Genomic DNA, 25,372 nt, shown 5'->3' on the forward strand with positions numbered 1-25,372 from the left:
AAATTACTGAGAGCTGGAAGAACAAGCTGGAAAGACACTTTTATATTTTTCTGATCCTGTATTTTTTCACTGTCACCAGCTAGCAACTAGATGCAAGATGGGGTTGGACAGCCTCAAGCCTCGTTCTTTATGGCTCCTGGTGGTAGTTCTTGTTTCTGATCATTGAAACTTCCATTTCCATTCAAATGCTTCATCTATTACCTGTTCACCAAATTAACTAAAAAGGATGCATTTTTTTCACGTGTATGTGGGGGGGATTTTTCCCTCCTCACAGTATTTTTGCATTTATTTTGGAACAGTTTGTTAGAGTCATGGAATATATCATCCCACAGACTCCCCTATTTCATGGCTTGTTGGCTTCTGCAGTGGGCTGTAACAGCCACAGATGGATAACATGAAAGCTACTTTTGGGTATCTATGGAAACAAATAGATTGTCTGCCTCAGGGTCTTCTCTTCAGATCCTAGCAAGGGGCAGGGAATTTCCCCCAGTCTCCAATACAGAGAGGAGAGAAATGTGGCAGCAGGTGCTGGGAATATAAATAAGGAGCTGAGGTAGGTGAAAAGGCAGAGAAAGGAGAAAGATGCTGGAATTCAGAAATGAAACAAAAGAGAGAGCAGAACTAAGGGGAAAAGCAAATACAGATGAAGAGCAAGACTGTCATTCCTATAGCTTCATTCCCATGTTGCCTGTTCAGTAGGCTCCACTGTGTGTTCTGTACCTTAACTAGCTCCATGCACTTCCTAGCTCACTGGTTCCCTACCCTCTGTTTGCATGACAGTCTGTGTGGATATGCAGACTGATGTGTAAGGAAAAGGAAACACAGAAAACTAACATTTGTTTGTTTGTTAAGTTCTGCCAAGGTGATCCTTGAAATGTCATGCTGAATTACAAGTGAATAACTTTGATTTTAAGAATATCAACACATTTTTATCAAAACTCATTGAGTTTTCCACAAATTGTGACTTCAGAGAACATTTCACCAAAAAAAAACCCCAAAAAACAACCTATTTCAGCAAACTTACTTACCTATTTTAATGTTTTTACCCAATTCCAGCAAGATGAATTTTAGCAAGTGCAGGTTGTCTTTGGGTGCTGCTTTACTTGCTCTGCAGTTATTGAGATTTAACAAAAACTTTGGAAATAAAGCAAAACCTCCAGCTGGCTGTTCAAATCCACGGGGTAGCAGACACCCTCTGTCCTGCTGAAAGCCAGAAGAGTACAACTACAGAAAACTCTCCCTAATTCCCAAACATGGCTACTTGTCTTCCTAAACTCCTCTTTTCATAGCTCCAAATATCCAGCTAAGTCAGGCTGTGTGGCACCTCCTGATCTCATGTAAACCTTGTATGACCAACACAGCTAAGCAACTTACTCAGCTTTCAAAATAGCATGTGCTGTGGGTATTTGCCATATGCAGATAACCTGTAAAGAGGCCCAAGTTACTTTCTAAAAGGAGTTAATGAGAATCCCAGTGCCAGCAGATCTCAGCTGAAGGCTCATTAGTTAAGAGTTAACATTTATTATATATGGACATTCACCCTCTAGGTGGGTAAAATAATCACTGGAGCAAAGGAATTTATCATCATGAGCCTCAGTCATTCTCCATCTGAAACTTAGCACAGTATTTAAACTCCTTGAACATTAAGACCAAGATGGAAAAACAGCCATTGAATAATTATATTAATCAAACAGTTTAAGTACAGCATTTGGGCACTCTGCAAGTGTGCACCTGCTTAAAATTATGGCCAGAAGAGCTAAAATTCAGCCCTGGATCAGCAAATTGGCTTTTAGCACATAAATATAGTACAATCTTAAATTCAGCTATATCATAGCCTGTCATGTTAGGCTTCATGTGTGAGAAGGAGTAAACTGCTGGTTTTCCTGGGAGACACAACATATCATTTACATTCTAGCTTGGTGGAGATAGTGCTTTTCAGCCGGCACCAACATACATACACAGACAGGGAAACACAGGGAGGAGATGTGTGCACACTTGTGTGTGTGCCAGTTTGTTTACAGAGAAACATCCACCCAGACAAGGAGAAAAACACAGCAAGCATGATCAGTCCCAGAATGGGAGACAGCACCAAGAATCCTCTGAGTATTTGTCCAAGTTCCCAATGGCTTTACTGCTGAGGAGTTTTGTGTCCCTCATCAAATCATCTAGGGAACTACAGGCCCACCAACTTCACTTCAGCTCCTGGGAAGTTGATACAGCACTTAATCCTAGGGCACATCAAGGATAGGAAAAGCATCATGAGTAACCAATCAAAACAAAGTCATGCCTGAACAACTTGACAAGCTTCTAAAATGAAGCAGGTCTACCTGGCCTGGTAGATGAGGGAAAAGCAGTGGATATTTTCTACCAGGACACCAGTAAGGTCTTTGATTCTGCCTCCCAAAAAATCTTCCTGGAGGAGCAGTTGATACAGGGAATGGGTGAGCAGACAGTGAGGTGGACTGAAAACTGGCCACGCTCAGAGGCTGGTTATCAGGGGGACAAATTCTAGCTGGATACCAGAGACTAGCAGTGGGGCACAGGGGTCAGCACTGGATCCTGTTTAAGATCTTCATTAATGACCTGTATGATGGGGCAGACTGTACCTTCAGCAGGTTTGTAGGTGACACACCTGGAGCACTTAGAGAGCATCTCATTAATCTAATACCTGAAGGGAAGGCCCAAAGACAACAAAGCCAGGCTTCTTTTTACTGGCAGTTAGTGACAGAACCAGAGGTAATGTGCACTACTTGGAACATAGGAGCATTAGGAGACATATTTTCACTTGTGACAGTGACCAGGCACTGGCTCAGGTTGCCTGTGGAGGATGTAGAATTCTCCTCCTCCTCCTCATAGATATTCAAAACCCATCTGACACAGTCGTGGACAAATGGCTCTAGGTGTCCCCACCTGAGCAGCACATGGACTGTGTGACCTCTGGAGGTCCTTTCCAACCTCACCAATTCTGTGCCTGGGAGAAAAACAAACAAAATCCTCCAAAACTAAACAAAACAGGACAACCACAGGCAAAAAAAAAAAAAAAAAAAAAAAAAAAAAAAAAGAAAAAGAAGAATACTTAGATGTCATTTCCAATCCCTGGAAACGGCACCTACCCACTCTACAAGAGCATCAACACATTTTCATTCTATATTTACATGTGTGGGTGGCATAATTTACACAAACACACACATATGCACACACAGAACTGCAGGACTGAAAAAAAAATTTCCTCAGCAACAGGCTGAGATATTCTCCCAGAGACAAATGTGCAGAGATCACTCACTTTCAGGGATTGTTTGCACCTGTAGAGTGACTCCCTAATATCCCAGTGCACTAAATCCACACTCTTCAGTTCTACTTCTTTTTTTGGGTTGCCATTTAGTGATTTCTATGCTGAATATACTCACTTCACTGGTAACTGGATTTTATTATTTTTTAATTATTACTTTGTCTGTTTTTTCAGGTCTTGATGGATCATTGATTGCCATCAGCAGAAGATTCTTCCAGCCAAATTATGTCTCCAGCTACACCTGAGTGACTCTGCTCAATTAAGCTTAGCAATTGGAACTCAATTATAATTCTGTTAAGAGGGTGCTGGCCAGAAAAGACACATCATGGCAGAGTGGCATTCACTTTGCAGCACTGATAGGAGCATGAACTAATAAAACCTTTTTTTCATAGCGAAATGAATTGCCTGGACTCTCACTAGACAGTAGGAGCACCTGAAGTAAAATGGGAATTGTATCAGATGGACAGATTTGTTCTGCAGGAATTACTCTATTCAGGCAATCACTTTCCAAATTAAAAACCACACCAAATAAAGGGAATCTCCACTACTACATCAGAATATATAATTTACATCTATTTACCCTGCCAGAGACAAACTGTATGTAAATGCACTCAAAGTTATTCAGAGAAACGAGACAGCATAAAGGTTTTAATTGAGTCTTTTCTAAACAGGAGCATTTCATTTATTTTGACCTTTAATCCATCACTTGGTTAATTTCTACTATTTGTGTGATTACACACAGTGCAGCTAAATGCTTTTTTCTACAAAGAGAGCTAAAATTACCCTTTCTTATTGTATCACCCTAGATTTCAATTACATGGACACACTGAAACAATGGTGAGAGTTTGATTTCTATTTATAGTTTGGTTTTCTAACAGGGATATGTCTAGTGGTTCCAGAAGAGCAAACTAAGAAAAGAAGAAGAATACCATAAAAAACCCCTTAACTTTCCTAGGCTGGTGCTGGCCTGAACTGGAAAAATTTCATAGGTCAAAATGATTGGAATAAATGGAACAAAATCCTCAAAGTCTGAAAAACTTGGCTAAAAATGCTAAATTAAAAGACCCCTGAATTTCAGATTTTGCTTTCTGCATATGTTCACCATTATTATTTTTATCTTTTCATAGATAAGACAATCCTATGCTGAATGCTAAAAGTCTTGAAAAGAGAGGGATGAATATGCATTCAAAATTAACTAGATTAAATAAATTCTAATTTTCTCTTACATACTTTCTATTCTCTTTTTTCTATTCTCTTTTATCTTGATTAACCACAAACACTCAACTATAACTTTTAAGTAAAATAATCAACAAGATGTCATTAAAAATATTACATTCCATTCTATGTTCAATAGTGACCATTTGAATTTCTTTAAGACACCATGTTTCCAGTTATCAAAGAAATTATTTCCATGATCAGGTAAAATAACACAAAGCAGGATTTGAATCAAACATCCATCATGCTATACAAGGCAAATTGATAAGGCAAATACATTGATTTTACTAACTGCAACAATGAATCCAACTGTAATGCTCAAAATTTGCAAGTCAAGGTACTCTGCCACCAAATTCCCTGCCAACTAATGGTAAAATCCTCCTCTCTTCCACAGTATTCCTCTTCTATGTACTGTAATGCCTGGTGGTCACTATCATTTTCAGGGCTATTATATAGCTTTTATGAAAAAATAAGGCCTAAAGGGAAAAGCTTTGTGATACTTCATTCTTTACTCATCTTGATTTTTAATCTAGATTCCAAAGAGAAGTTCAAAGTTTCTGATTCAAAGTGTGTTAAGGTTAAGGGAAAATCTCCCTTGGTTCTTGCAAGATTATGCCACAGGCTTCAAACTGCTTCTTCTCTTTACTGTTCTCGCTACTTCAACTTTGCCTCAATTTGTCTATGCCACCCTAAAGCGCCAGAAGAATCAATTTTATTTTATTAAACACTCACCTCAAACCACTGGCCATGTGACTGCATTTTAAGGATGACACAAGGATCTGGTTTTGAGAGGGCATCCCGGTCTGAGATGCCTTTGCATGCAACCCGCAACTCCACTTTAGTCAGGCATGGGCTGTTAAAAATTCCCAGGGTATTGGCTGCTGATTCATAGATGTTGCTCATTTTCTTCATTCCTTGTTCTGAAAGAGAGAAAAGGTCTATTAAGGATGGTGCACATAGGGTAAAGCCCCTCCTTCCACACAGAAGCCAAAGTTCTGCCAGACAGTAACTGTGAATGAGAACCAGAGCATGAGGGGAAATAGTAAAATCAAAGAAATACATGTAGAAAAAAGAAATAATCATCTCATATATTGATAAGCCAGGTTCAGAACAAAATTTTCCACCATGCCTCTGAACTCTGGGGGTGAACTATGGCCTTGACTTTCAGCTCTGTTTCTGCTTATAGAGCCACATTTCCCCAGGAGAAAGGATAGACAGGATGGCAATTGTGAGTTTCTTATGATAGCACTTTAACAAGGGTAAATTAAATTTGTTCAGAACTCCTCTGATCTGCTTCTATTTCTTCTAAAGAGTTTGCACTTTTTAAAAACAAATTTTTAGCATAAATGCCACAGAAGGCCCCTTTCATACCAACCTTAAATTCCAAAATCCATTTCACTGTTTCCACACTTAATGCAGAAGATTACCTGCCTCCATTCCTAAGACAGTAGCCAAGACTGATGTTCTAAACAGAAGGGCAGGATATTTATGCTGCCATGTCTTGTTGTTGGGGAGTGTTTGCTCTTTTGGGTCAGGAGTTACATGAGCACAGATAACTGGAATAACAGGAACCTCCAACCCTTACTTCACTATGGACACCACCACCAATCTTGTAGTTCAGGAATTTCTCTCAACAGAAGCAACAAAAATATTTTAACCCAGATCTTACCAAAAATATATGACCATTTTTGCATCAATGAAGAATATGGGAACACTCCAATTTGCACATCTGCTTCACAGCCTGACCCTTTAAAAATCTGCTTCCTAATATATGGATTAGTGCCTTCATCACTTTACCCCATACATAACGGTCACAAAAAATGAATTCCATACTTGTAGCAGGCAGATTTGTCTCTCCATTTTATCAGCAAGACATTTTAGTGATCTGTTTCAATCCTTTTCACTGTCTATTCCACAACACTCTGTTCTCAGAGGTTAATGATTTTTGAGAACTGTTTTGATAAAAAGTACATTTCAGAGATACAGAAATGAAGGTGAAGTTTCCTTTCCCCGTATCTGCTAAGTTAAAAATAAACTCAAAACCTGCAAAATCACACCTATCCAGTTTTCCTATGAATTAGAAAGGAAAAATTAGAAAGAGATTTCACAGTTCAGAGTAAGGGGAGTTGGCAATAGAGTGTGAACCTCCAGTACAGACAGACAGATTTCAGGAATATAAGTCTAAATGATGAGATGGGAGATTATCTGCTCTCCTGGCAGAAGGGACAAAAGCTTTTTAACAACTTACGAATCTTCAAATCTATACAACAATTTACTATATGACCATTGATCTGCTGTGACTTTCCTGTTCAAGCTCTACAGGCGTGTTTGAAATGTGAGCCCCACCACCAACACAGTGCCTGACATCCCAGGATCAAAACAGTCACCTTCAGCCCCTCCCAGTTACTTTTAAACATTGTCACCTAAACTACTGTTCCTTGGATTTACTGCTAGGAAAGAAATGTGACTGAGAAAATAGGCAAAACCAACCAACACATGGATAAGGTAATGACATAGGGCTACGTTATACAGCGAGGGGCTGGAGAGACTGTTGTCTAATTATTCATCATTTTGTAATCCCATCTCCTTCAGAAAGCTGCTCAACAAGCTCATCCCACACGTTTACAAGACATTTTTACATGTTGCCCTTTCCAAATTGAAATCCATTTGAAAATTGGGTTAATTCTGTCTCATACACATCATACATCATTAATAAAATGTCATCCTTTGTGCAGAAATAGGCTGGTGATTTAATTAAAATGGATCATTTCAACACTGAAGAGAAGAGGAAAAAGTAGCAGGGTGAGGGGGAGAGATGCATTTTTCTTCCTCCTACAATAATTATACATTGGTTTTTCAGAACAGCAGATAAGCATAAAAATTATATTTCTTTTTACTGCTGTGACTATTATTTCAGCTTTAGTAAGTTCTAAATTTATCAATGGAAAAGATCAAGCCACAGCCTTATTCTTTTGTCTCATTATATTCTTCTTTTAATATAATCACCAGCTTGGGCTGTTGTGCTGATGTCACATCACCAGGAAGCTGGAGGCCTGGAAAATAGATTTTGAGCCCACTGAAAGTGGCTAAAAATGGTTCTGTTTTGCACAAACATAGACAAGTTAGATTGCATAAAAAGGTTTTTGTCAATTAACTACGTACATTATTGATGGAGGAAAAAAATTATTCATTTTTCTGTGCTGCAAACTCTTCCTTTTTCAGTTCATTAGATCCTTGTTATTTGTTCAATGACCACACAATTTCAATACCCACTGAACAAGAGCTATACCCATCAGAGGAAAGCAATAGCACAGATACAGAAAGTAAGTGAAATAAGTGATAGGTCACATATTTCTAAAGTTTTCCTTTCATCACTGCATAGGTTCTCTCTGATTTCCTCTGGGAAACAGGAAAGTGGTGGATCATCTGCTTCCCACACGAAGTTATTAGCCAGTGCTAGACTGAACAGAATGGGGAAGCAAAACCAGGCCTTCTGTTTTCACCTCTCCATGGTGAAACAGCAAGAAAATGGTATCAACTGGAAAAAAATTTAAACTGCACTATGCTGAAATGGAAATGCACTAAGCTACCAAACAAACAAACAAAAAGCAAACAAGCAAACAAAAAGAAGCCACTAAAGAATGTATCAGCTACAAAGAAGTAGTGACAACCCTGAAGTCAAGTCTCTGTCTCCATTCTCTCAAACATGTTCTATATCTGGCATACTTAGAGCTCATTTGCTAGAAATTAACACACTCTTTAAAAAGAGATTCATGGCTTGAAGTGATCTTACTGATATATATGATGATATGGGGAATTAAGGACATGAAGCCAAATTCTTGTCAGAAACGCCAGTGACAGGACAAGAGGCAACTGGCACAAACTGAAATTCAGGAAATTCTGATTAAAGAAAAGGAAATTTTTTACTATAAGTTTGGTTGAACACTGCAGCATGCTTCTTAGAGAACTTGCAGAGTCTTCATCTTAGAGATATTCATAACTTGTCTGGACATGGCCCTGAGCAATCTATGTTGAGCACAGGCTAAGAACAAATGATCTGCAGAAAATCAAAATATATACATGTGCCCAACCTTTCTGGTACAAAGGAGTGTTACAAAGGCTCCCATGTCTAGGTATTTCAATAAAAGCAACAGCACACAAGTTCAGAAATCTGTGCCTGCCTAGATAACTAGATTACAATGAAAATCAGTATTACACATTTGATAGCTACATCTTTCTCTATTTAAGGGGACTAAATGGCTTAAAAATATTCAGTTGCCTAGTGTCTGCACACAATCAGTATATGCCTCTCTCCAGGAGCTAAAAAGACTTGAATTCAGCACACACAACCAGATCCAACTCATTACAAAATGGTGATCCACATAACCTCACCACAAACTCATAACCAGGCTCCTTAGATTCACCTTGAAATAAATCTAAGATGCTACCTGAACTCAGATTTCAAGTTTACTCTTTTGCCCAGAGTGTCATTTTACCCTCCTACACACACAGTGACCAAAAGACTTTTCTGCAAGTTGTCTGGGTGAAAAATGAAGAGATTGCTCTCTACAGCACCTTGTGAAGGATCAGGGAAACATTCACACTCAGCCTCACCTTCAGTTCAGGCAATAAGTGAGCAGCAAATGAGAAAGATGCTGAGATTAGAAGCAGTGACCAGTGTGCTTTGCATTTAGAGAAAGGTCTTGTTATTTAAAAACCTGTACTCCTGACCAAACTACCCAGAAATGAATTTGGGGGTTGCAGGTTTCCCAGATGAGAGATGTGTCTGAATTATTTTACTGGCACTTTAGTCATGAAATGAAAATGAGCTAATAGCATCTGACTGCTTCTACAGAAGTAAACAGCAAGAATCTGCTCCTGGAAAGGTAAATTATGTTTACAGTGCATATGGTGGGAAATACTAACAGTAGAGTGACATGAAATAAGAGCTGTGAGTAAGTGCCTCCAAAGGAGAGCAGCCCTAAAAGCACTGGATGTCATGGCAATAGCTGCTCCCTACATATTTATACTTATGAATTATATATGGGAGAGACATTTAGTATTCAAAACAGATTAACAGCTTAACTCTCTAGACAGAAAGCTTTGTACCAACAGTTTCTGGATCTTCCAGGGTTTAATGTCTAATGAAAGGAAGTATGAAAACCAAGTCTGCAGTTAGAAGCTTAAAATTAATAAAACTCAGATCAAGTTAAACAAAATACAGTAAGAGCAAGATTTATAGAAAAGGCTGAAATTGTGTTGGGTGCTCAGGTAGAAGAGTTTTTAAAAGTTCTTCTGTTTAGTAATTTGTACAGCTCCAGCAGAATGTAGGCCACGGACCCCTTCAGGGAATGATAGTAATTGAGAAATGTAATTATTTCTCTTTTAGAAATTTTATGTAATTGGGAATTCCCAGTCTCTAATAATTACTGTATTGGCTGTTGGCACCAAGGCTTCCTTGGTTGTGAAATGCAAATCCATTCCTTCACAGTCAGCCACAAATAAGTTTTGTACAAATGAGGAAAAGTGGGGAAATCATCAGGAGTTCCTGATTCTGCAAGTGCATTAAGTTAGTATTCCATGTGCCTAATCAGAAGATAAGTCACTAAAACACCTGGCTTGCCCAGGTCTGAACAGAGACCCCAGCATGACAGGGAAAGCCCACCTATGTTTATTATGATATGTATGAAGGTTTTTTCCTTAAGTCTAATCTTTGTTAGAGTGGCCATTGCCTTGGCCTTTCTCTGTGTATTTCTGGAAACTGCTCATGAACAATTAGTGCTGTCTTAAAACAGAGTCATTCAATTACTTTCTCTGACCATGTTCCTAGGCTTCTGGTTTTCAGCCATATCTCAAATCACTGCACAAGACTCTTCTCCTGTTGGCATTAAAAAATTATCCTGGTCAACATCAATTATATTATAAATTGTTACAGAGCTTTAAATGATCATAGATAATACAGACAAAATGCAAGCTGACAAAATTAATTTGAATATGAATTATTATGTAATGAAAAGTCAATAGGTTAGCTAGACCCCTCCACAGGATAGTTTGTGCAATTAAAAATACAATTTTTTCTCCTTCACTTTGATTATCTGACAACTATTAATGAAGATTTATTTAAGTTACACCTACCAGAGTTTGATAAAGACCTTTGAAAAATGAGCAATAAACTCAGTAAGGAAGGGGGATCTGGAGAATCCACAGCAATGCTATTGTGAACAATGAGACAGATCTGATAATGCAAGTAATCTATTTGGACAGAAGGGGAGAAGGTTCAGAGCAAAGTGCCAGCAGTATAAATGGAAATATACACACACTGACAGTTCAAAGGGACTCATTACCATAGAACCAGCTGTTTCAATTATAAGGGAAAAAGGGACTCACTGGAAAGAAATTGAGACATCTAATGCATGACAAAACACTGTACAAAAGTGTGCTGCACCCATACAAATAACCCCATTTCAGTTGAGAGAAGGAGAATCTCCATGATAACTGGAACACTGGGAGACGCTTGAATGTGCCAAGTTCTGGATGCTCTGAGTGGCTCCCACTGAAGTCAGACTCAGTGAAATGCAAAGCACCAGTAAGAGTCAGTGCTAAAGTACATATATTTTACTATTCTCCACTGGAAGAGCAAATCTAGGATTTGCCCTGGCTCCTTTAGCATGTAGCTTATGCCATCAGTCACGTCGTACTTCACAGGGTTCCCACTGTCTTCCTTCTTACAGTGCTAGAAAATATGCAGGGGAAGAGAAATCAAAAATTCACTACTACAAAAAAACAGGAGACTGAACAAATACAAGATCAAAATAACCTTCCTAGGGATAAATGCAGACAGCTCTCCTAGTAGAAAGCAGTCTCAATGCTTTTTACTGCAAAAGCAGCAGACTTTTTTTTTTTTTTCCCCACAGAATTAACCAAAGTCTGCTTCATTTACATTCACTGGATTTGTACCAGTCACAAGGAGCAGCAAGGCTGGCTCTCAGGCTGGCTACAGAGGGTGTGTATTTGGTCTTGTTTATAAAATCACACCTTCTAAGACAGTGTGTTGGTTTAATAGGGCAACAGAATGTATTATATTTGGAACAGTGTAGAAGCTAGAGAGAAAACAGACTGATTCATCTATATGCTGACACACAGTAACACACAACTGTCCTTTTATCCAGTCTTGTTTCTTTAAATATGCCTGTCCAAAGACTTCACTTGCAACTGAATATTTTCAAGCAGAAACATCAAATAGTCCCAATGTTCCTTCCAAATCATGAAAATGGCATATTTTGCCTTACAAAACATTAATGAAAATGGGTTTGCTCTTAATTTCATTTCTGTTTCCAAAGCAATTAGAACTGATAATCTACAGCCCTTTCTCACTGTTATAAAAGTTAAAAATGTATTTAGGAAGCAAGAGAAAGAAATGTCAGCAAAGTTCACACTGTTCTATGCCACGACTCCTGGAGCTGATGATTTATAAGCAGGGCTGAATAATATGAAGCTGCAGCAAAATTCAGGCTTCCACAAGTAAATTATTTGCCTGCTGGTTTGAGTACTAGTTCTCAGGGCTTGGCTTGAGTCTGTGCTACTCTTGAGAGAACACCTGAAGCACAGGCAGTTGTAAGAGCAGGGATCAAGCATCAATGCATGGAAAAGCTCAGGACCATTGCAACCACTTCAAACACCTCACTAAAGGGTTACACATACACAAAAAACCTGAACCTACAATGTGCAAGCAGTTTGTGAATGTAAGTGACATGTAAGCCTAATAAATCAGAGAAATGTAATTGAATCTCTCTAATCAACAATTTCAAAGCCACTACCATGTAAAACTTTTTTGACTGCTTATCACTAAAAGCCATTACAATTTTCTTAGGCTTGTCATTTCAGTTTGCTGCTTGCACTAAGTGATCTATCAAATGAAACACAGGAACAAAAATATATTCACTACAAGGACATGTGTTTGCTGCTTTTTAAAATCTGATTCTCCCAATTAGGTATTAGAGAGAAAATAAAAATGTCTTAGCAAGAAACAAAGCTTTACAACATAGTTACTTATCTAAGAATCTTAAATCATTGGATATTTTGCTATATTTCAAAGAAAGATAAGCCTTGAACAAAATCAAATAATCCCAGCATACTAAGGTGTAGCAGTCAAAATTCTGACATCAAACAAATCCAACTGAGAACCTTCAGAACAAGTCTGAAGAAAAATAATTATTGAAAAAAATTAGACAATTCTGAACAACAAGATAGACATATATTCTATTATGTTAATCCTTGTTTTATCATCTGCACTTTCAAAAAATACATTTGAAATTAAAATGACCCTTTATCCACCCTGCAAAAACATACTGTCTATCATCTAGAGGAGAATCACAGAATTATTTACATTGAAAAGACCCCTATGATTGAGCCCAGTCATTAACCCAGCACTGCCAAGTCCACCACTAACCCATGTCCTGAAACACCACATCTACACATCTTCTAAGTATCTGCAAGGATGCTGAATCAACCACTTCCCTGGGCAGCCTATTCCAGTGCCTTACAACCCTTTCAGTGAAGAATTTTTCTCCTAATATCCATTCCAAACCTCCCCTAGTGCAACTCGAGGCCATTTTCTCTTGTTGTATGGCTCATTGCTTGAGAATGAAGCAGCAAGTTGTTGTTCCTCAGCTATACTCAATTACACCACAGTATGTATATAAACACATGTAATGCCTGGAAGAGTTTATCCATTTACAGATGTAACATATTGCAAACTGCTAATTTTCCCCAACAGATGGCTATAGTGGCTCTTCCTGTAGCATGAAAATGATTCTACAGGAGAAGCTGCTTCCTGCTCCTGATCCAAAGACAAGCATATCAAGAAGGAAGGACTTCCCATTTACTGTTTAGTTACTGAGTTTACAATACAACCAGAAGGTACACCTGCTGTAAGTTGGCTCAGGGTTTCCTAGCAGTGGGAGAAAAACTGAATTTATTGATTACACAGGAGCCAAGTTGAGCCCAAAATTGGGACAGAGCTTTAAGGTAAAGTTGCTCTGTCAGATCAGGCAGGAGGAAAAGAAAGGGAGCAAAGGATAATGCTGCAAGCAGTTGCTTTTCTCCCACCTCATAGTTGCTCCCCCAACATGCTTGATCTCTTTTCAGCAATAAGCAGAACTCCTATGGCCTCCCAGGACTCTGACAGACAAGGAGCAACCAGTCACCCTCAGGGGGTTTCTGAGTAATGAACACCTTTACCTGATGGCTGGAGCCAGTCCCGAGTTCATTCCCTTCGCAACAGAGGTTCAGGGACAACACACTGGGGTTTCTACCACTGGGTAAGTTAGACCCTGAGCCTTTCTTGCCTTCTTGTCATTTACTTACTTGCTAATTTCTTTCCAAGATCATTGATCAAATATTTGAAGAGCCAGCCATGAGATTAGGCCAAGCACACATTGCCACTGTCTCAGCTAAATCAGCAAAGGATACGATCACATTGCAGCTCCAACTGCAGGCACCAGAAGAGCCATGACAGCCAAATTATATTTCTATGGAGAGTGTTAATTCTTTCCTGTTTCAGTTCTACTAGCTTATTCTGACTTTCCTCTAGGAAGTCATATCCTACTCCACATTGGGAGTGTTTTGCAATCACAGTATCGCCATACCATGATAGACTCAGTCTCTGAATAAGCCAGTAGCTATTTCTGGTATCAAATTGATTCACAAAAAAATTGCAGCATGCTGTCAGCAAAAATTCCTACCAGTGCCAAGTGTACGGCTGGTGCCAGTGCCGTGGCATTCCTCTGCTGGCGTGTCCATGCTTCCCAGGATCTGTGCTGGACTGAGCTACCAAAGATGGGTCCTAACGCGTCAGGACACAGCGCAGCCTCACAGAGATCCTAACCTGGGCCCTGGAAGCAACAGAGCTTTGTCAGCAATGTTACAGGAGACCTACTTCCTTCTGACACCGTGCCAAGACTTTGGCTAAATAACACTTTCAAAAACAAGCTCTAGAAACCCAAGCCACCAAGAATTTCTCTCCCTCAGGAATTCTTGAGGTGTGAGAAATATCTATGTTTTCAACCCGTAATAAAAATGAGAAGCAAGATACTTGGAATGTCTTTTATAAAGCTTTGTCTGACATGAGGTTTTCCCTTAAGCACTTCTAGAAGGAACCTATAAGTATACACTAGAGTTATGTCTTCCTTTTAAAATCTGCAAGTCCCCACCAGCCTTTGTTAGCATTTACTGGCAACAGAAGGGCAAAACAAAAAACTCAGCTCTTACAGTGTGGAGGTAGAGGGAAGGGGCTCTCAGTTCCTAAAATGAAGCACACAAATAAATGAACTCACATAATCAGTATTGATGTAAGTCCTACTGCCAACTGCCACACACAAAAAAAACCACTGGAACACCTGCTGGACTTGACATCACTGCCTGATAGGAGAACATTTCATGAAATTCACATTAGGCAAGCAATATGACTTGGGCACATATTGCACAGGACTTCGCCTACATTCATCTGTCTTTAAAGGACAAGTGTATACAAAGTGCAGTAAAGTCCATGAATGACCCACTGCTAACAGAGAGAAAGGAATGCCTATAAGCCAGCAGTGATGGAACTCAAGGCAGAAGAGACAGAAGAGGCTGGTATTAAAGGCCTCACTTCACAAAGGCAATCACTATGGTCAAATATCACTATGGTCAAGGCATAGTTCTGTATGAACTGGGAGTTGAAAGTCATTTCCAGGCTTTCTCTCCAGACCTGTGAAACTCTTAATTCCTTCCCTCACCTGCCTTCTGCTAAGCGTGACTGCTCTTCAAACAGAAATTTTTCTACTCTTTTACAATGTTTGTTGAAAGATAGTTGCAAAACATCAGGTACATAAGGAATGGTAAGGCAGCGTCACCGTGATATTTTCTAAGAGCACAGAAGAGTAGAACTACCCTCAGTACATATTCCATCATGCCAAAAAGGAGTGTTAATAACTAAATGGTGTCCTAAATATTCCATGAGAAATGCCACAAAATATAGAACATGGCTAAAACTTGATTGCTGCTCAGAGCACAAGGTAATGTCTGCCTTGTTCAAGTATTTATATCTCTGTTAACTCTGAAAGGATAGCCATTGAGCTCCTCTATACCTACATATATTTAGAATTAGGAAAATATATGTGGGTAGTAACCAAAATGCAACTGCACCAACAAACAATATTCAAATCAGTCTTTGAGTTCTTCAGTGATACAATGCATTTCCCATGTACTGTGTTTATCTATGTCTTATTCTTGATCTGCATTGATCCAGTGCAAATAGATCAAATAGTCAGAGATATTTTTCATAACTTAAAAAGAATTATAATTTCATATAATTACTGGTCTAATGCATGAAGATGTTTCAGTGTACACAAGTATAGGTAATTCCAAAATGAAGAGATATAAAAGACCTTCATAAGTATGGAATCCAAGGTCTTCATTTTTGTTCCTCTTAACTAATAGAAGATTTGGTTTTTGTTTTCTTCTCTAGTGTCAGCAACCCCCTTAGGTAAAGGTGCTTGGAGAGGAAAAGAAAAAGCAAAAAACCCATACAAACTAATGATAGAGAACATGGGCTATATATAAATGTATGTCCCCACAAATCAATCCACCCAATGCATGTGCATCAGTATCTCAGTGTCAGATGCCTCTGTAACTTCTTTACCATATCAAATCCTTCCTTGAATACCTGTGGAAAAGATGCACTAAAATTTTCTAAAACATTTTGAAAATATATCCACTTTTACAAGAATTTTGCTGTTTCAGTCATAACCACTCTTTTCCAATTACAAAGATTACAGCAATTCAGATCTGACCCAGTGAATGATGGATGACACTCTTTTTGCTGTGGAGTCAACATGTAAATTTTACCTATAATTTCTGCCCACTACAAAAATTGGGTTACACAATAATGAGGTGCTTGACTGCTGTTGCATTAAGTCTGTAATGAGACTGAATGCACAGTCACACCATTTAGTGCTTTAAATTGCTTCAACTTCAGAGTAAATACATCAACAAAGACCGAGATGGGATATTAAGTGTAGAGCAGTACATCAAAATAAAATGTTAACTTGCTGATGTTACATGAAAATTATTTCCGTATTTCACTGAAGAATTCTTCAAATTATTCACTTGTGTAATATGTTATTAAATGAAGCACATAGAGGCATCTTAAACATTAACTTAATTGAAGGTAGGAATTACACAGGCAAATATTTAATACTTGCTGTAGGAAAATGCCAATTCTTCTCATGAGATTTATACCATAAGCTAGAAAGTCTGACACAAATTACATTTCCTACCTGTGCTGGCTCTCAATTTTACCTTTTACAAGAACATGGGCATTTTACAACATGCTAAGAAAACTGTTTCAAATGATTGCTCTAACATTTCTTGTTTAGTTACCTTCCAGTGTGAAATTCCAGCTTGCTTTTTCCATTCCTCCCCTTCTCCAGCCTCCAACTAGCCTTGTTCTTCCCATCTATGGTAAGTAACCTATGACCACTTCAGACTTCTGCCAAGATTATGCTTTCAAGTGAAATAGGTTGCCCAAGAAAATTCTCAGATCAGTTTGAATATACCTACATCATGTTTCCCAGTGATACCACAAAGAAGCTCTTTAATTCTCAGTCACTTCGACATCTGACAAGTCAGTCAGTTGACTGATCTGCAGTCAAATTGCACTGAGTCTTCAATACAGTTCATGCAGGCCAATTGTCTAATAAAAGTAATTTAGATTGAGAGGGATCTCTGGGAATTTCTATTTCCCATCCTTTTCTCAAAACAGATCTGGTTCAGGTGAGCTCTGGCAATCTCAGCAATGAAATCCCACTACCTCTCTGGGCCTCTCTTCCAGCATTTAACCACCATTTCTGACAACAATTTATTGTTAGTTTTCCTTGTTACAGTTTATGTCTGCTAACAAACATCCTACCGCTGCTCCTCCAAGAAAACACTGGTGGCATCTTCTCAGATGACCACATTCCCTTTGCCTTCTCCTTGTAGTCCAGAACAAAGCCAGGATCCTTCCAGGACTCCCTTTGACTTCACTCACGTAGTAAGTGTGCCAGAAAGTCTGGTTAACTCAGTTAAAACAATTTAAGACTAAAAAGGAAAAAAGATCTCTGCAATTTCCTGCATGTTATGGGCAGAAGACAGGGTGTAGAAGACCATAGTTACATTAAACAAGCACCATATTCCAACTGGGACCTGCATCCATAACTGGCTTTTCAGAAAGCCATTTGCAATGACAACTTTGGCTGGTCAAACTCTACCAGCAAAAATGCAAGCTCTTGAACACCTCACACACTGCCTACAGAGTAACTATTAATACAGGGACAAACATCTTTTATGGGGGTGTAGTACTTCCCATGCATTCCTTCTAGAGACACTCAAGAAAAGTTATAGGAATTATTGCAAGTTTAGTCTGGCTGTTATAATGATGTCTCAGAGCAGAAAGGCCACTTACTTGAATACAGTGATAAATAGGGAGGACTGGTTAAAATCTTATCTTTCACTCCTTGGTATTTTGAATTCCTGAGTAAGTCCTTTCAGTCAGTGAACACATTTTGAACCAAGATAAATGGCGTTTTGAGATTTTTTTTCCCCCTTAGAATTTTGTTCAATCAAAGATATTACTGAAAAAATTAAATATTTAAAGTTGCCTTCACTTCCTGACTGTTCAAAATGGGTTCTAATTTCTGTTTTCTGTATTTTCAAATTAAAGCTTTAATGGAAATTGCTGTGCAATTTTTTAAGGGTACCAATCCTTTTTGTTTTCTCAGCTTATCTATCTGCTGTCCAGTACAATTAGTACTTATTAGTATATGAAATTTAGCAGTCTGCTAAAAAAATGTCTGTCTTAGCTTCAACCTGCTGTCCAAAATGAAAACACTTCAAATCTGCCCATTACATGAAATTGCTCAGAAAAATTAAAAGAAGTTTGATGACAAACTTTTTGAAACAGACTCTGGTAAAGCTTCTTAGCTCATTATCAATATAATGGGTTTCTTAATTGACACAGAGATTTCAATTTTTAACTTTGCTGGATTTCGTGTTTTCTGTTGGACACTGTCCTTGCCTTTCCCCAGTAGTTAAAGCAATAACCAGAGAGACAGCTCAGAAAAGAAGCTGTATTTTCTATTGCCTTATTTCCAATATTCTCATCTTCAGCTTACCTTTAAAAATTGCTTCATGTTTTGTACTTTTCAAAACAATAGCTTCAAACTCCCCTAACATGAAGATAAAAGCTCTAAGGCATCAAAACCTAATTTTGTTGTCCCCATTTACAGAGAATACTATACTTAAAATTAGACAGAGGATCACACAGAAGTTTTATGTCAAAGAAAAAAAACAAAATGCTACCTCAAAAACAGCTTTAAGTAAGTTTAAAAAAATTAGTTCTGATTATGCTATATGCTAGCAAAGGTTAAAGGCCACAAAATCATCTTTTTAATCTGGCTTCAAGTAAAATTCAAAATACTTTGCTCAAATATCACTCCCTTTCTCACTCACTACTCAAGCATTTCAATTCTTGCCATGTACAAAATAATTTTTTTTAAGCTGTGCCATTTGCAGTGATGTGTTTCAGGAAATGCTCACCCTTCATTTATAATGACTAAAGTCAGGGAACCCTTGATATTGCCCCTCAAGCACCTACAGGCTGAAAACTCCCCAGCTGACACAGCACAGACCCCAAGTGGGAGGAACTCATCCCTGTCACTCCAACGTCTTCTTCATTTGCAGTAAAACAACAGGGCTAACAAATGTGTACAACTGCATTGTTCACCTAACAGCCAGCAGTCAGCCAGCTTCCATGAGAGCAAACCCCACTCTTCACAGGAAAGAAGAAACCATTTCAATCTAGCCTGGCTTAGCTTGTTACCACTGTGTCAGCAAAATCAGGACCTGACATCAAGAGAAACTGTGCACTTCTTTGTATTTGAATAATACAATGTGTTTTGTTCTGCGAGGGTGAAAGAGACTACCCAGCGAGTAAGCTGATTGAAACTACCACAGTGCAGAATGCCAAACTGCACCACAGCTTCTCAACCACCAACCTCTGTGCCCAAGGACCCAACATTTCCAAACAGCAAATAACTCAAAGACCTCACTCTTCCTTGCTTTTCCTACCTAAGGATGGAGTGGTCCTGCTTCTACCCTGGTCTGATGTCCCATCATACACAGCTGTCACTCAAGGTCAAACCACAGAGACAGGCAAATCCCTCAGACAATTAAATTTTGGCTTCATATAGCACTATGAGTATCAGAATTCAAACATTTGTGTAACACAGTTTATGGTGCAAAGGGTGTGGAAAATAGGAGAGACATACTAGTTGGTGGTTTGTTGCACTGCAAAACTATTAGCACTCACCTGTGCATATCCAGTTCACTCCTATCACTGCTCAGATATGCCCATGTACCTCTGTCTGATTACAGGCAGACCACAAACACACCTGTAAGTACTGTGTTTACCAGTGACCCAGAGAGAGGAAGCAGCACCTCTGGCCAGCTGTCTCCCTGCTGATCATGGGGAGTCAAGACAGGCATCTGTCCTACAATCTACATTTTAAAATAAGGAAGAATATCATCAGGTGGAAGGCCAATTCCACATTGTCCTTCATGCAGTCTGTGCTTACCCAAACAACCTGTACGATTTCCTGTAATTTTCCACCTTAGATGAGCAAATTTTTACGTACAAATTACTGCATTGGATCCTACTCCACTAATTCCAATTCAAAACATAGTTCCCACACAAAGTAATGAAGCTCATTTACTGAACTTGTTGCCTGAGTGACTCAGAGATGACCTCCAAATAATCGTAAGCTAGACAATGACCCTGCCTATTCAAAAACCAGAAGGTCTTTACAAACCACAAAAGGTAAGACTACAGCCAGTTTCCCCTTTTTACTTCAAAATAAAAGATCCAAACCAAAATCACACACAACTCCTGTCTTCAGAGGGGATATGAAGTCTAAATACACAGTTGTGACTGAACAAGCTCCTGTGAATTTGAAGAGGAGCTCTTCTTTTTGCAGCAGCCAATGTTCTTTCCCAAGGGTAAGATTTGGAATACCCATTTTATCCTCTACAGCCAGCAGAGTAGCTGTACCCACGTGCTCTTTGGTTTGAAAAGATTTGAAGTTTGGCACAACAGCTCATCTTGCCAATTATCAAAAGGGACCAACTGCTTCCCTTTTGGAGTGACAGTGAGGTTGGAGTGGCTGGGACTTCCACAGCCACACTGACCACAGTAAAAATCCTGGTAACCTCCAGAGCCAAAAGCTTAGATCTGATACAGGCAGTATTTTTCCAAAGGTATATTGTGCTAGAAAAGCACAGACTACCCAAAACACACCTTTTAATTCCCCTGGATCAGTTATTCTATGGTACTCAGGATTATTGACACTGTGGCAATAGCATTGTCAGAGAGAACCACAAAAGCCACGAGAGAGGTAAGAAAAGGAAACAAACCACAAGAGATCAGTTATGAACACGGCAAGGTGTTCCTGTCCTGAACACCCCTCCAGTGGGAGCTCAGACATGTAGCATGCAGCATTGAGGCTCTTGAGAAGCCAGAAGCCAGTGTTCCCCTCAAAAAACCACAGCAAGCAATGGTTTGTCATTAAACCCTTTTAGACAGTGTCTGCCTCTGACCTTCCTTTTCTATTTATTTTCTTTGCCAAACTTATCTAAGTCCGTCTGTCCCAGCTCCACCTTGGCCAGCTTCCCAACCTTTTTTGACTGCAATGTCACTCCTATTGCCAGCTACAGAGTCTGCTGGTCTAGAGTGGAGATTTACTAGAAAAGAGGTGGAATGAAGAGAACACATACACAGTGTGGCCCTAATGCTCTCTCTCCCCAACACAAACAATAAAGTAGATCTGGATAGCTGAGTCTAATGTATCCTGTAAATTTCCCTACACAGAGTCTTCATCTCCTCCAAAAAGGGTGATGATTACTACAAGTGACCATAATTATACCAGGCCCACCTCTCTTCACTCAAAAAAGAGAAGAAATGAGATTTTGGTCATATAAGGTCAAACCAGAAATAAGAAATAACACCCTCTGGCTGGTCACAAGTATGCAATAAAAATGGAGATCAATGTTTACAGAAGAATGTTGTTTGCTACTTAAATTCTATTGAACAGCAAATACACTAGAGCATATTATCACTTTCTTCATGGAGATTCTGTAAACACAGGGAGAGACATCACATAAAGTATCCATTCAAAACTATTTGCTCAGTTAATATAATTTTGTGGCTATGGAGTCTCCTCCAGTCTCCTCCTCCTCCTCTTCAGTGTTGCTGCAGGATTCTAGTGGCTTTCCAAATCAGAGTTTTTCCTCATATATCAAGGTGTTCCAGTGATTTATGTGATAGCCTTATCCCCAGCAGATGTGCTGTGCTGTTTTGGCCTGGGATTAAGCTGATTTTCCTCACAGTGGCTAGTATGGGGCTATGTTTTGTTTTGCAAAAACAGTGTTGATAATAGCAGGGAGGTTTTTTTCTACTGAGCAGGGCTCACACAGAGCCAAGGCCTTTTCTGCTCCTCATACCACCCCACCAGTGAGTGGAGCAGGGAGGGAACAGCCAGGACAGCTGACCTGCACTGATAGGGATATCCCATACCATATGGCATCATGCTCAGCATATAAAGCAGGGGCAAGAAGAAGGAAGGTGAAGGCATTTGGAGAGATGGGGTTCATTTTTCTCAGCAGCCATTACATGTGAGGGAGGCTCCTCTCCTGGGGATGGCTGAACACCTGCCTGTCCATGGCAAATGGATTCCTTATTTTGCTTTGCTTATGTGTGCAGCTTTCACTTTACCCATTAAGCTGTCTTCTTCTCAACCCATGAGTTTTACTCACTTCTACTCTTCCAATTCTCTCTCCCATCCCACTGGGGTGAGCAGCTGTGTAGTGCTCAGCTGCCAGCTGGGGTCAAACCACGACAGCTGCTGCACACTGACACACATCAGACCCTCACAGTGAGTTTGGAACATACATATGGAAGTAGCTAAGCATGTCTCAGAGGAAAGACCCTCTTGAAGCAACTGTTTTTAAAAAGCTCAGAATAACTTCATGCTTCTTTTTACACCAATATTGTTTTAAACTAGCAAGATTTCCAAGATCCTGAAAATTCTCTCAAGTGATATCCTAAGGCTTAAGTATTGTGAATCTTTCATCATAATTACACACAACTTATACTAGTTACCAAATGCTTTGTTCCTTGCAATTCCCTTGATTATAAAAGGAATTGATTTTTTTTTTACCTAATATTAGATCCTTTACATCACTTTAAATTGCATTACTAGATTGAAACATAAATCTTTACTGTTTACTGTTGTGGCTTTTTTCACCTAAGGAGAAGTCTAATAATTACATCAAAGATCACATTTGAACAACAAAGCACCCAAATGTTTTAAAAAAAATGTAAAAACCATGAGATTTTAAAATAATATATTTTAATATAAAATTTTGCCTTATATTAATTAGTGGCTGAAAAAAATGCAAGAAAAAAGGTTTCTGAAACTAAGGGAGCTGTACTGAAATCCTTCTTTTATGTGTCTTCCTATCAATTAAGTCATTGGAAAAGGAAAAACATCAAGTCCAAATTTTGTCTGAATTTGAAGTTCACTCTAAACTCTACTGAAGACAATGCAAACATGTCCCCAAGGCTGGGGAGTCCCTGTAATCTCTTGTTTTTGCAGTATTTGACCTTTCCTACAGTCAAGTTAAGGAGTGAGTCACCTACAAAGCCATTTGCTCTCAGTAAGAGTGGTAAAATTGGTACCAAAGATGCAAAACTCTCCTGTTGCAGTACTGTCACAGAAAGACATATGAATACTTCATAAAAACCAGTGTCCTAACTCACACAAACTAGAAGACTCAATTAAGTAATTAATACAGCATATTTTGTTCTGGTATTTCCTGGCCCTCAAGTGCTTGACTTTGCTTTTCAATGCAGGGATCTAGTACATGAAATATGCCAGAGTTATTCAGAAAGCAAACTATGAGCAGACAATCCATCCAACAAACACTTGGTGGTACAAAGCACAGGCATTAACAAGACAGAGATGTTTTATGGCACAGATACCTCCAGCTCATGGTGAAGCAGAACCTCACAGCAGCAATACTTTCCTGTCTCTATAGGCTATAGCAAAGTAAAGGCTGTGCTAAAACACACTCCATGGCAGTGCAAAGGAGCTTTGCCCATCCACTCTCAGTTCCTGCCAGGAGAGCAATTACTCCCAGACAATGGCATGGGCAAACAGTGCCCAGACCTGTGCAGCAGGTCTGAGTTTAGAACACTAAATGCAAAAAGCTCTTCTGCCAGAAAACACAGCAAGAGCAGCAGAGGTGATAGGAGTCAAGCATTTCATTAGCAAAGGGTTTGCTCACTGGTAACTCTGCTATAAATTATAGGTGTAGAGCAATACAAACAAAAAGAAGTATCAGGTCCCATTCCAGACTGTAGCACAGCTATATATTGCTCATTTACGTATCCTTCATGTTTGCTGCCATCTCTGCCTACCCTGTCTCTTTCCTACTTGTACTCAGCTTCCATTTCTACTCTTCATTTGAGGTAATATCACCAATGTTCTACCAACTCTCCTTTTTCAAGTAGCTTCCAGTCTTGAGTGCTTCTCAACCCACTCTGCTTTCTCTCCCACAACAGTTCTTTTGTTTTGGTTTGGGGTTTTGTTGATTTCTTATCCGGGGTGGAGTTGTGGAAGAAGAACAACACACTGCTTGGTTTGTTTCAAAAAGAAACCCTTCCTTGTCTTTTGCTCCTGTCACTCAAATCATCTTGATCAGGAGGCTCCCTATCATCATCCCATGTAACCCTTTAAGATTCTTTTTCATTAATCTGAGCTCAGACCTCATCCCTACCACAGTACCAGTCTCTCCTCTGTTCTCATCTATTCATCCAGGCTCTTTCCAAATACAACCAAAATGTTGCATAGCCCTTCCAACTTCCTTGCCTAGTGTACAGCTCCCCTTTTCCTAGAAGTTAGTTTCTGTTAGTTTCTCTTCTAAAACACAGCTCTCACTCCTTTTTTCCAAGAGAGGAAAGATTAATTTTCAAGAACTTGAACTTTTAAAGTTCAAGAAGAACTTGAAGTAACTGGTATCAGCAAATAAGGAGAAAACTGAGGTACTCAAATTTTATTTGTCCAAATCCTCATTGGCAGTCTGCTCCTGTATCTCTAATATGGATGGCCTGCAAGACAGGGATTGAGAGAGTCCCTCCCACTCTTGGAGATCAGCTTTGTGGCCACCTGAGGAGTCTGAATATACATAAGTCTTTGGGAGCTGAAAGATGCATTCCAGAGTCCTGAGGGAATTGGTTGATGTAGTTGCCAAGCCACTCTTCACAATACTTGAAAAGTCATGGCAGTCAAGTCCCAGGTGACTAGAAAAAGAGAAAACATCGTACTCATCTTTAAAAAGGGTAGAAAGGAGGATCTTGAGACCTATAAACCTGTTAGCCTTACCTTTGTGCCTGGGAAGATCTTGGAACAGATCTTAGCTATGCTAAGGCACATGGAGAATGAGGAATGATTCAGCACAACAGCACGGCCCCACCAAGGGCAGGTCTGACCAGCCCAGAGCCCTTACATGATGGAGTGACTACAGCACTGGACAAGGAAAAATCTATGGACATCACTGTTTAGAGCTCTGCAAGACTCTTTCAGGGTTCCCCAAACATCTTTCTCTCTAAATTGAAGAGATATAGATTTGATAGACAGACTGTTCTATGGATGAGGAATTGACTGGATGATCACATCCAGACAGTAGCGACCACAGCTCGATGTCCAGATGGAAATGAGTGACAAACAGTGTCCC

General features: G+C 39.3%; 1 protein-coding gene across 3 annotated transcripts in view; it reads right to left on the reverse strand.

Moving 5' to 3' along the window:
* CPNE4 (copine 4) overlaps window positions 1–25,372 on the reverse strand; it is a 220,861-nt gene that overhangs the window by 167,535 nt on the left and 27,954 nt on the right. Inside the window, exons 2-3 of one of the 3 annotated variants that reach the window (XM_079302037.1) lie at window positions 14,248–14,397; window positions 5,237–5,424 (exon numbers count right to left, since the gene is read on the reverse strand). In XM_079302037.1, coding sequence (XP_079158163.1) covers window positions 5,237–5,424; window positions 14,248–14,305 — 246 coding nt within the window. In that variant the 5' untranslated portion in view covers window positions 14,306–14,397. Of the gene's footprint in view, window positions 1–5,236; window positions 5,443–14,247; window positions 14,398–25,372 lie in introns of all 3 variants that reach the window. The other 2 variants (XM_079302038.1, XM_079302039.1) reach the window with 2 other exon arrangements.

Source organism: Erithacus rubecula, assembly GCF_903797595.1.
Source record: "Erithacus rubecula genome assembly, chromosome: 3".
Lineage (NCBI taxonomy): Eukaryota > Metazoa > Chordata > Aves > Passeriformes > Muscicapidae > Erithacus > Erithacus rubecula.